This window comes from Coregonus lavaretus (genome assembly GCF_964263955.1).
Source record: "Coregonus lavaretus genome assembly, chromosome: 2".
Taxonomy (NCBI): domain Eukaryota; kingdom Metazoa; phylum Chordata; class Actinopteri; order Salmoniformes; family Salmonidae; genus Coregonus; species Coregonus lavaretus.
In genome coordinates, this window is record NC_139989.1 from 65,018,736 (window position 1) to 65,030,567 (window position 11,832).

Genomic DNA, 11,832 nt, shown 5'->3' on the forward strand with positions numbered 1-11,832 from the left:
TCGAGCCGACGACAACATTGAATTTCGCTTTTAGCCAACTGCGACTGGAAATCCGAGTGACGCAACAAGCTGTCAGCTGTTCTTGTTTTGCTTCGGTTTTTCCCCTTCTTCTTTCTCCAGAGTGTCTGATCTCTCCTGTAACAACTAAGAACATTTATGGAACTCAGATTTGGATTCTAAAAACACCGGAAATACGGAGTTCAAAACACGCAGGCCTATGATTAGATCGGTTTATTGTTGAAAAGGCGATCGAGATTTCTTCTCAGCTGGATCCTCAATCCGACGCTATCGTGCTAAGAGGCAAAACCGATCCCAGGCCTCCGATCCAGGGCGGAGGGAGGGAAAGAGGTCGCTGGGAATCGGGATGGAGACGGGAGAGGGAGCAGACGGTCCTGGCGGACCGGGTGAACCGGGAGCCGGGCCGGGGACGGATCTGGCGGGGCTTGGCTGCGCCTCTTTCAACCAGGACTCCACGTAAGCGCCTCCGAACCCGCTGCCTGTTGGGCTGGTCGCCGACAACAGAATGCTCTCTCTGCAAATGTCCTTGTCATTTTCTATAAGATAAGCTATGGATAAATATACCTGTTAGTATGATATCATGGTGATGCAATCTTAAAACATATTTCCCTTTAATCGCATATTTCCCTTTAATCGTGAGGTCCTAAAATCCTAATTAAATAGCCCATAGATGTTATAGAATTATACATAGCGGCTATATAATCAGAAAGGGCTGTTCACAGTCATCTGAACCAAATACACTAATTATGCTTCAACCCTAAACCACAGGATTTATTCTAAAAAAGCTTTGAAAGCTCGGAGTGAAACTCTTCAGCCAAGGCTACTGATGAGAAAGACGGAGAGTGTTGCCAACAGTGGATGGAACCGTTCTGGAGGCAGAACAACAGGACTTCAAAAGCACTCCTGTTATACACGCTAATAGAAAATAGAAATCTATTGATCCCTTTCTCAATGTCTTCATTTTAAAGTGGGGCATAGGACTGGACCAACACAGTAATAAACTAGTATAATAATAATAATCTCACTAAAATAAGAGATTGAGACGAGAGAGAGAGAGTTCCTTTGCCTAATGTAAGCACTAACTGAGAAGGCTTGAATCGCCAAGCTCAACTACTTTTCATGAACAGAGCGCTATCCCAAATGGCATCATATTCTCTATGTAGTGCACTAGTTTTGACCAGGGCCTATAGAGCACTATGTAGGGAATAGGGTGTTATTTGGGGACGCAGCCTAACTTTCAGATCGCCTGCTCACCTGATATGTGGCTGGCTGGCACTGTGGAGAGAATTCTCACAACCTGTCCATAGCTTCTGTCGTAGGCTAGGTACTAGGTAACACACCTTGAACAGGAGACTGTTTATCTGATGAAGGAATGCAGAACAGAGTAGACCTGTTGTCCTGTCCTGTTGTGTTTGGATCAGGTTGAGAGCTTCAAGTTCCTTGGTGTCCACATCACCAACAAACTAACATGGTCCAAGCACACCAAGACAGTCGTGAAGAGGGCACGACAAAACCTATTCCCCCTCAGGAGACTGAAAAGATTTGGCATGGGTCCTCAGATCCTCAAAAGGTTCTACAGCTGCACCATCGAGAGCATCCTGACTGGTTGCATCACTGCCTGGTATGGCAACTGCTTGGCCTCCGACCGCAAGGCACTACAGAGGGTAGTGCGTAAGGCCCAGTACATCACTGGGGCCAAGCTTCCTGCCATCCAGGACCTCTATACCAGGCGGTGTCAGAGGAAGGCCCTAAAAATTGTCAAAGACTCCAGCCACCCTAGTCCTAGACTGTTCTCTCTGCTACCGCATAGCAAGCGGTACCGGAGCGCCAAGTCTAGGTCCAAGAGGCTTCTAAACAGCTTCTACCCCCAAGCCATAAGACTCCTGAACATCTAATGAAATTGCTACCCAGACTATTTGCATTGCGCTCCCCCCCCCCCCCCCCTCTCTCTGTTTATTATCTATGCATAGTCACTTTAATAACTCTACCTACATGTACATATTACCTCAATTACCTCGACTAACCTGTGCCCCCGCACATTGACTCTGTACCGGCACCCCCTGTACAGTGAGGGGAAAAATTATCCTTAAGAAAGGATCAGTCTATAATTTTAATGGTAGGTTTATTTGAACAGTGAGAGACAGAATAACAACAACAAAAATCCAGAAAAACGCATGTCAAAAATGTTATAAATTGATTTGCATTTTAATGAGGGAAATAAGTATTTGACCCCCTCTCAATCAGAAAGATTTCTGGCTCCCAGGTGTCTTTTATACAGGTAACGAGCTGAGATTAGGAGCACAGTCTTAAAGGGAGTGCTCCTAATCTCAGCTTGTTACCTGTATAAAAGGCACCTGTCCACAGAAGGAAACAATAAATCAGATTCCAAACTCTCCACCATGGCCAAGACCAAAGAGCTCTCCAAGGATGTCAGGGACAAGATTGTAGACCTACACAAGGCTGGAATGGGCTACAAGACCATCGCCAAGCAGCTTGGTGAGAAGGTGACAACAGTTGGTACGAATATTCGCAAATGGAAGAAACGCAAAATAACTGTCAATTTCCCTCGGCCTGGGGCTCCATGCAAGATCTCACCTCGTGGAGTTGCAATGATCATGAGAACGGTGAGGAATCAGCCCAGAACTACACGGGAGGATCTTGTCAAGGATCTCAAGGCAGCTGGGACCATAGTCACCAAGAAAACAATTGGTAACACACTACGCCGTGAAGGACTGAAATCCTGCAGCGCCCGCAAGGTCCCCCTACTCAAGAAAGCACATATACAGGGCCGTCTGAAGTTTGCCAATGAACATCTGAATGATTCAGAGGAGAACTGGGTGAAAGTGTTGTGGTCAGATGAGACCAAAATCGAGCTCTTTGGCATCAACTCAACTCGCCGTGTTTGGAGGAGGAGGAATGCTGCCTATGACCCCAAGAACACCATCCCCACCGTCAAACATGGAGGTGGAAACATTATGCTTTGGGGGTGTTTTTCTGCTAAGGGGACAAGACAACTTCACCGCATCAAAGGGACGATGGACGGGGCCATGTACCGTCAAATCTTGGGTGAGAACCTCCTTCCCTCAGCCAGGGCATTGAAAATGGGTTGTGGATAAGTATTCCAGCATGACAATGACCCAAAACACACGGCCAAGGCAACAAAGGAGTGGCTCAAGAAGAAGCACATTAAGGTCCTGGAGTGGCCTCAGTATCAGATAGGACGTGTGTGTTAGACCTGTGTTACTCAGTATCAGATAGGACGTGTGTATTAGACCTGTGTGACTCAGTATCAGATAGGACGTGTGTATTAGACCTGTGTTACTCAGTATCAGATAGGACGTGTGTATTAGACCTGTGTGACTCAGTATCAGATAGGACGTGTGTATTAGACCTGTGTTACTTCGTATCAGATAGGACGTGTGTGTTAGACCTGTGTGACTCAGTATCAGATAGGACGTGTGTATTAGACCTGTGTGACTCAGTATCAGATAGGACGTGTGTATTAGACCTGTGTTACTCAGTATCAGATAGGACGTGTGTATTAGACCTGTGTGACTCAGTATCAGATAGGACGTGTGTATTAGACCTGTGTTACTCAGTATCAGATAGGACGTGTGTATTAGACCTGTGTGACTCAGTATCAGATAGGACGTGTGTATTAGACCTGTGTGACTCAGTATCAGATAGGACGTGTGTATTAGACCTGTGTGACTCAGTATCAGATAGGACGTGTGTATTAGACCTGTGTTACTTCGTATCAGATAGGACGTGTGTGTTAGACCTGTGTGACTCAGTATCAGATAGGACGTGTGTATTAGACCTGTGTGACTCAGTATCAGATAGGACGTGTGTATTAGACCTGTGTGACTCAGTATCAGATAGGACGTGTGTATTAGACCTGTGTGACTCAGTATCAGATAGGACGTGTGTATTAGACCTGTGTGACTCAGTATCAGATAGGACGTGTGTGTTTGTGTGGGCAGTTTTATCAGTTCTCTCAGAAATGTTGCATCAGTTTGGAAACATGATGACTATACAGTGTGTGTGGAGAGAGTGAGTGAGAAAAAGAGAGTGAGAGAGCGAGAGAATGGGAGAGAGTGTGTGTGCAATACTTACTTTGTATTTGGACTGGCTATGCAAAATGATAATGAGCAAGTTCAAGCACATCAGTACTCCATAGGCAATATCATGTTTAACAGAAACTGAAAATGATATTTCAGTCATGTAGTTTGGGGAAATTCCCTCCTGCCCAGAATGGATGGAGAACATAGAGTTTACATGAGTAAAGAGTCACACTTTCAACTTTCAAATTCTATGTTTTTGTCCCTTTATCAAAAGTCCTTGCAGCAAACTTTAAAACAAAGTAAATGTTTGGGGTTCTGGAATCCCCAAAATAAACAATGCCTATAAAAAGCCTTGAGAGCAAAGTCTGGTGTGCATGAGATGAGTCACACTTCATTGACATGTTTTTACCGTAGCAAGTTCAATGTATTTTTTACTTATCTACCTCTGCTCGTTGTGTGTGTGTGTGTGTGTGCACACTGTAATACTCATGAAGAAACTAGTCACACATTGACTTATAATATTATATATGTGTTTATCAACCTCTTGTCAACCTCTGTATGTTGTTGTTGTTGTGTGTGTGTGTGTGTGTGTGTGTGTGTGTGTGTGTGTGTGTGTGTGGTGTGTTCCCAGGTCATTGGCAGTGGGAACCAAGACAGGCTATAAGCTGTTCTCTGTGACCTCAGTGGACAAACTGGACTGCATCTACGAGAGCGGTTAGTATAGCCCCGTCCCAAACACACCCCTAGACCCTGTCCCAAACAAACCCCTTACCCTAATCCCCGTCCCAAACGAACCCGTCCCAATCAAACCCCTTCCCCTAGAACCCGTCCCCAAAAAAAACCTTCCCCTAGACTAGACTTAGTTCCAACACCTCTGTCTCTCTCTGATAGGCTGCCTGTACTCTATGACTCCTTTACCAGAGCCTTGTACAGTGCCTTAGGAAAGTATTCATACCCCTTGACTTTTTCCACATTTTGTTATGTTACGGCCTTGTTCTAAAATGGATTAAATAAATAAAAATCATCAGCAATCTACACACAATACCCCATAATGAAAAAGTGAAAACAGGTTTTTAGAAATAAACAACTGAAATACCTTATTTACATAAGTATTCAGACCCTTTGCCATGAGACTCGAAATTGAGCTCAGGTGCATCCTGTTTCCATTGATCATCCTTGAGATGTTTCTACAACTTGATTGGAGTCCACCTTTGGTAAATTCAATTGATTGGACATGCTTTTGAAAGGCACACACCTGTCTATATAAGGTCCCACAGTTGACAGTGCATGTCAAAGCAAGAACCAAGCCATGAGGTCAAAGGAATTGTCCGTAGAGCTCAGAGACAGGATTGTGTCGAAGCACAGATCTGGGGAAGGGTACCAAAAAAATTCTGCAGCATTGAAGGTCCCCATGAACACAGTGGCCTCCATCATTCTTAAATGGAAAAAGTTTGAAACCACCAAGACTCTTCCTAGAGCTGGCCTCCCGGCCAAATTGAGCAATCGGGGGAGAAGGGCCTTGGTCAGGGAGGTGACCAAGAAATCGATGGTCACTCTGACAGAGCTCTAGAGTTCCTCTGTGGAGATGGGAGAACCTTCCAGAAGGACAACCGTCTCTGCAACACTCCACCAATCAGGCCTTTATAGTAGAGTGGCCAGACGGAAGCCACTCCTCAGTAAAAGGCACATGACAGCCCGCTTGGAGTTTGCCAAAAGGCACCTAAAGACTCTCAGACCATGAGAAACAAGATTCTCTGGTTTGATGAAACCAAGATTGAACTCTTTGGCCTGAATGCCAAGCGCCACGTCTGGAGGAAACCTGACACCATCCCTACGGTGAAGCATGGTGGTGGCAGCATCATGCTGTGGGGATGTTTTTCAGCGACAGGGACTGGGAGACTAATGAGGTACGAGGCAAAGATGAACAGAGCAAAGTACAGAGCGATCCTTGATGAAAACCTGCTCCAGAGCGCTCAGGACCTCAGACTGGGGCGAAGGTTCACCTTCCAACAGGACAACGACCCTAAGCATACAGCCAAGTCAACGCAGGAGTGGCTTCAGGATAAGTTTCTGAATGTCCTTGAGTGGCCCAGCCAGAGCTCGGACTTGAACCCGATCAAACATCTCTGGAGAGACCTGAAAATAGCTGTACAGCAACGCTCCCCATCCAACCTGACAGAGCTTGAGAGGATCTGCAGAGAAGAATGGGAGAAACTCCCCAAATGCAGGTGTGCCAAGCTTGTAGTGTCATACCTAAAAATACTTGATGCTGTAATCGCTGCCAAAGGTGCTTCAACAAAGTACTGAGTAAAGGGTCTGAATACTTATGTATATGTGATATTTCCGTTTATATATTTATTTATAAATTAGCTAAATTTTCTAACAACAAGTTTTTGCTTTGTCATTATGGGTTATTGTGTGTAGATTTATGAGGGGGAAAAAAACAATTTAATCCATTTTAGAATAAGGCTGTAACATAACAAAATGTGGAAAGAGTCAAGGGGTCTGAATCCTTTCCGAAGGCGCTGTAGTGGGATCTGATATGATCTCCCTTCAAGGCTCTGACTTATACAGTACTCTGCTCTGCCAAGCTGTAGCATTGTTCAGCCCATATATAGGATCTCATTCTAGTTCTGTCCAGCCTTTCTCTGGGCATTAGTGTCAGTTACAGGGAAATTCATTGGCAGTCCTCTTCCAGTGATGGGTAATTCTCTGTTAGTCTACTTCCTTGTGGTGAATCACTGGCTGTGTTCCAAATACATAGAGCCCTATGGCCCCTAGTCAAAAGTAGTGCACTATATAGGCAATAGGGTGTAATTTGGGTTGCAGACACTGTGTGTAGACTGATAACTGGTTTACAGACAACAGTGGATAGATGGATCACTTCACTAGCCACCAGTCTCTGGTCATTTACTGCTCAGTTCATTATTACTGGCAGACAGACACAGTGATACGGTGTGGAGATAGAAACCAACCATGGCAGGACACTAATACCAGGCTACCTCAGCCCCCCAGGACACTAATACCAGGCTACCTCAGCCCCCCAGGACACTAATACCAGGCTACCTCAGCCCCCCAGGACACTAATACCAGGCTACCTCAGCCCCCCAGGACACTAATACCAGGCTACCTCAGCCCCCCAGGACACTAATACCAGGCTACCTCAGCCCCCCAGGACACTAATACCAGGCTACCTCAGCCCCCCAGGACACTAATACCAGGCTACCTCAGCCCCCCAGGACACTAAAACCAGGCTACCACAGCCCCCCAGGACACTAATACCAGGCTACCTCAGCCCCCCAGGACACTAATACCAGGCTACCTCAGCCCCCCAGGACACTAATACCAGGCTACCTCAGCCCCCCAGGACACTAATACCAGGCTACCTCAGCCCCCCAGGACACTAATACCAGGCTACCTCAGCCCCCCAGGACACTAATACCAGGCTACCTCAGCCCCCCAGGACACTAATACCAGGATACCTCAGCCCCCCAGGACACTAATACCAGGCTACCTCAGCCCCCCAGGACACTAATACCAGGCTACCTCAGCCCCCCAGGACACTAATACCAGGCTACCTCAGCCCCCCAGGACACTAATACCAGGCTACCTCAGCCCCCCAGGACACTAATACCAGGCTACCTCAGCCCCCCAGGACACTAATAACAGGCTACCACAGCCCCCCAGGACACTAATACCAGGCTACCTCAGCCCCCCAGGACACTAATACCAGGCTACCTCAGCCCCCCAGGACACTAATACCAGGATACCTTAGCCCCCCAGGACACTAATACCAGGCTACCTCAGCCCCCCAGGACACTAATACCAGGCTACCTCAGCCCCCCAGGACACTAATACCAGGCTACCTCAGCCCCCCAGGACACTAATACCAGGCTACCTCAGCCCCCCAGGACACTAATACCAGGCTACCTCAGCCCCCCAGGACACTAATACCAGGCTACCTCAGCCCCCCAGGACACTAATACCAGGCTACCTCAGCCCCCCAGGACACTAATACCAGGCTACCTCAGCCCCCCAGGACACTAATACCAGGCTACCACAGCCCCCCAGGACACTAATACCAGGCTACCTCAGCCCCCCAGGACACTAATACCAGGCTACCTCAGCCCCCCAGGACACTAATACCAGGCTACCTCAGCCCCCCAGGACACTAATACCAGGCTACCTCAGCCCCCCAGGACACTAATACCAGGCTACCTCAGCCCCCCAGGACACTAATACCAGGCTACCTCAGCCCCCCAGGACACTAATACCAGGCTACCTCAGCCCCCCAGGACACTAATACCAGGCTACCTCAGCCCCCCAGGACACTAATACCAGGCTACCTCAGCCCCCCAGGACACTAATACCAGGCTACCTCAGCCCCCCAGGACACTAAAACCAGGCTACCACAGCCCCCCAGGACACTAATACCAGGCTACCTCAGCCCCCCAGGACACTAATACCAGGCTACCTCAGCCCCCCAGGACACTAATACCAGGCTACCTCAGCCCCCCAGGACACTAATACCAGGCTACCTCAGCCCCCCAGGACACTAATACCAGGCTACCTCAGCCCCCCAGGACACTAATACCAGGCTACCTCAGCCCCCCAGGACACTAATACCAGGATACCTCAGCCCCCCAGGACACTAATACCAGGCTACCTCAGCCCCCCAGGACACTAATACCAGGCTACCTCAGCCCCCCAGGACACTAATACCAGGCTACCTCAGCCCCCCAGGACACTAATACCAGGCTACCTCAGCCCCCCAGGACACTAATACCAGGCTACCTCAGCCCCCCAGGACACTAATAACAGGCTACCACAGCCCCCCAGGACACTAATACCAGGCTACCTCAGCCCCCCAGGACACTAATACCAGGCTACCTCAGCCCCCCAGGACACTAATACCAGGATACCTTAGCCCCCCAGGACACTAATACCAGGCTACCTCAGCCCCCCAGGACACTAATACCAGGCTACCTCAGCCCCCCAGGACACTAATACCAGGCTACCTCAGCCCCCCAGGACACTAATACCAGGCTACCTCAGCCCCCCAGGACACTAATACCAGGCTACCTCAGCCCCCCAGGACACTAATACCAGGCTACCTCAGCCCCCCAGGACACTAATACCAGGCTACCTCAGCCCCCCAGGACACTAATACCAGGCTACCTCAGCCCCCCAGGACACTAATACCAGGCTACCTCAGCCCCCCAGGACACTAATACCAGGCTACCTCAGCCCCCCAGGACACTAATACCAGGCTACCTCAGCCCCCCAGGACACTAATACCAGGCTACCTCAGCCCCCCAGGACACTAATACCAGGCTACCTCAGCCCCCCAGGACACTAATACCAGGCTACCTCAGCCCCCCTGGACACTAATACCAGGCTCCCCCCATTCCCCTGTGTCACCCTTGCTCTCCCCCATCAGAGACCCCAGACGTGTACATCGTTGAGCGGTTGTTCTCCAGCAGTCTGGTGGTGGTGGTTAGTCTCTCCATGCCCCGACGTATGAACGTCTACCACTTCAAGAAGGGAACGGAGATCTGCAACTACAGCTACAGTAACCACGTCCTCTCTGTCAGACTCAACAGACAGGTAATAGAACTACAGTAACCACGTCCTCTCTGTCAGACTCAACAGACAGGTAATAGAACTACAGTAACCACGTCCTCTCTGTCAGACTCAACAGACAGGTAATAGAACTACAGTAACCACGTCCTCTCTGTCAGACTCAACAGACAGGTACAGTAGATTGGACACGCATACATACATGGATAGACGCAGATATGCATGGACAGATATGTAGGTCTCTTACTAAATGACAATGTTTCAACAGGAACTTAACTCTCTCTCTCTCTCTCTCTCTCTCTCTCTCTCTCTCTCTCTCCCTCTCTCTGTCTCTCTCTCTCTCTCTCTCTCTCTCTCTCTCTCTCTCTCTCTCTGTCTCTCTCTCTCTCCTCTCTCTTCTCTCTCTCTCTCTCTTCTCTCTCTCTCTCTCTCTCTCTCTCTCTCTCTCTCTCTCTCTCTCTGTCTCTCTCCCTCTCTCTCTCTCTCTCTCTCTCTCTCTCTCTCTCTGTCTCTCTCTCTCTCTCTCTCTCTCTCTCTCTCTCTCTCTCTCTCTCTCTCTCTCTCTCTCTCTCTCTCTCTCTCTCTCTCTCTCCCCTCCTGTAGAGGCTGGTGGTGTGTCTGGAGGAGTCAGTCTACATACACAACATCAAAGACATGAAGCTGCTGAAGACCCCTACTCAGCACGCCCTCCAACCCCTCAGGTAAACACACTATATACAGTCTACCTACAGAACGGTGTTTCCCAAACCAGTGTGTCTGCTCTATGTCTTTCTGATGGGTTGGGAAAAGCAGAAGCTGTCTTTCTGTGGACTGAAAGGAAAATGGATCAATAAAGTATTTTTCTTCTGTTCAGGTCTGTGTGCTCTGTTCCATCAACCATTCCAACTCCTACCTGGCCTACCCAGGCAGCTCCACCCATCGGAGAGATCATAGTTTATGACGCCAACAACCTGGTAAGCCTACTATACTACTGAACTACTACTGAACAACTACTGTATACTACTACTATACCACTATACTACTATATACTGTACTACTATACTAACTACTATACTACTATTATACTACTATACTACTATACTGCTATACTACTATTATAACTGTACTACTGTACTACTATACTACTATACTACTATACTACTATACACTATACTACTGTACTACTGTACTACTATACTACTATACTACTGTACTACAGTACTACAGTACTACTACTATTGTACTACTATACTACTACTATACTACTATACTACTACACTGCTGTACTACTATTGTACTACTATACTACTACTATACTATTGTACTACTGTACTACTATACTACTACGTTACTACTGTACTACTGTACTACTACTGTACTACTATACTATTATACTACTACTATACTATGTACTACTATACTACTACGTTACACTGTACTACTACTGTACTACTATACTACTACGTTACTACTGTACTACTACCTGTACTACTATACTATTATACTACTGTACTACTATACTATTATACTACTACTACTATACTATTATACTACTACTATATACTATTATACTACTACTCTATACTATTGTACTACTGTACTACTATACTATTATACTACTACACTACTATACTACTACGGTACTACTATACTACTGTACTACTATACTACTATACTACTATACTACTACGGTACTACTGTACTACTGTACTACTATACTATTATACTACTATACTACTACGGTACTACTATACTACTGTACTATACTATTATACTATTATACTACTATACTACTACAGTACTAATATACTACTGTACTACTATACTATTATACTACTATACTACTATACTACTATGGTACTAGTGGTACTACTATACTACTGTACTACTATACTACTATACTACTACGGTACTACTATACTATTATACTACTATACTACTACGGTACTACTGTACTACTACTACTATACTATTATACTACTGTACTACGGTACTACGGTACTACTATACTATATACTACTATACTACTACTGTACTACTATACTAATAATAACTACTATACTATTATACTACTATACTACTACGGTACTACTATACTACTGTACTACTATACTATTACACTACTATACTACTATACTACTATGGTACTACTATACTACTATACTACTATACTATTATACTACTATACTAC

General features: G+C 46.7%; 1 protein-coding gene across 1 annotated transcript; it reads left to right on the forward strand.

Annotated features, from left to right (window-relative positions):
- Positions 1–364: 364 nt before the first annotated feature.
- Positions 365–9,912, forward strand: LOC311140168 (WD repeat domain phosphoinositide-interacting protein 1-like; the record flags this gene model as incomplete). Its single annotated transcript, XM_084175112.1, has 3 exons — positions 365–474; positions 4,714–4,796; positions 9,523–9,912. The coding sequence occupies 3 exons, from the start codon at positions 365–367 to the stop codon at positions 9,705–9,707; spliced, it is 378 nt and encodes a 125-aa protein (XP_084031238.1). The 3' UTR covers positions 9,708–9,912.
- Positions 9,913–11,832: the final 1,920 nt, after the last annotated feature.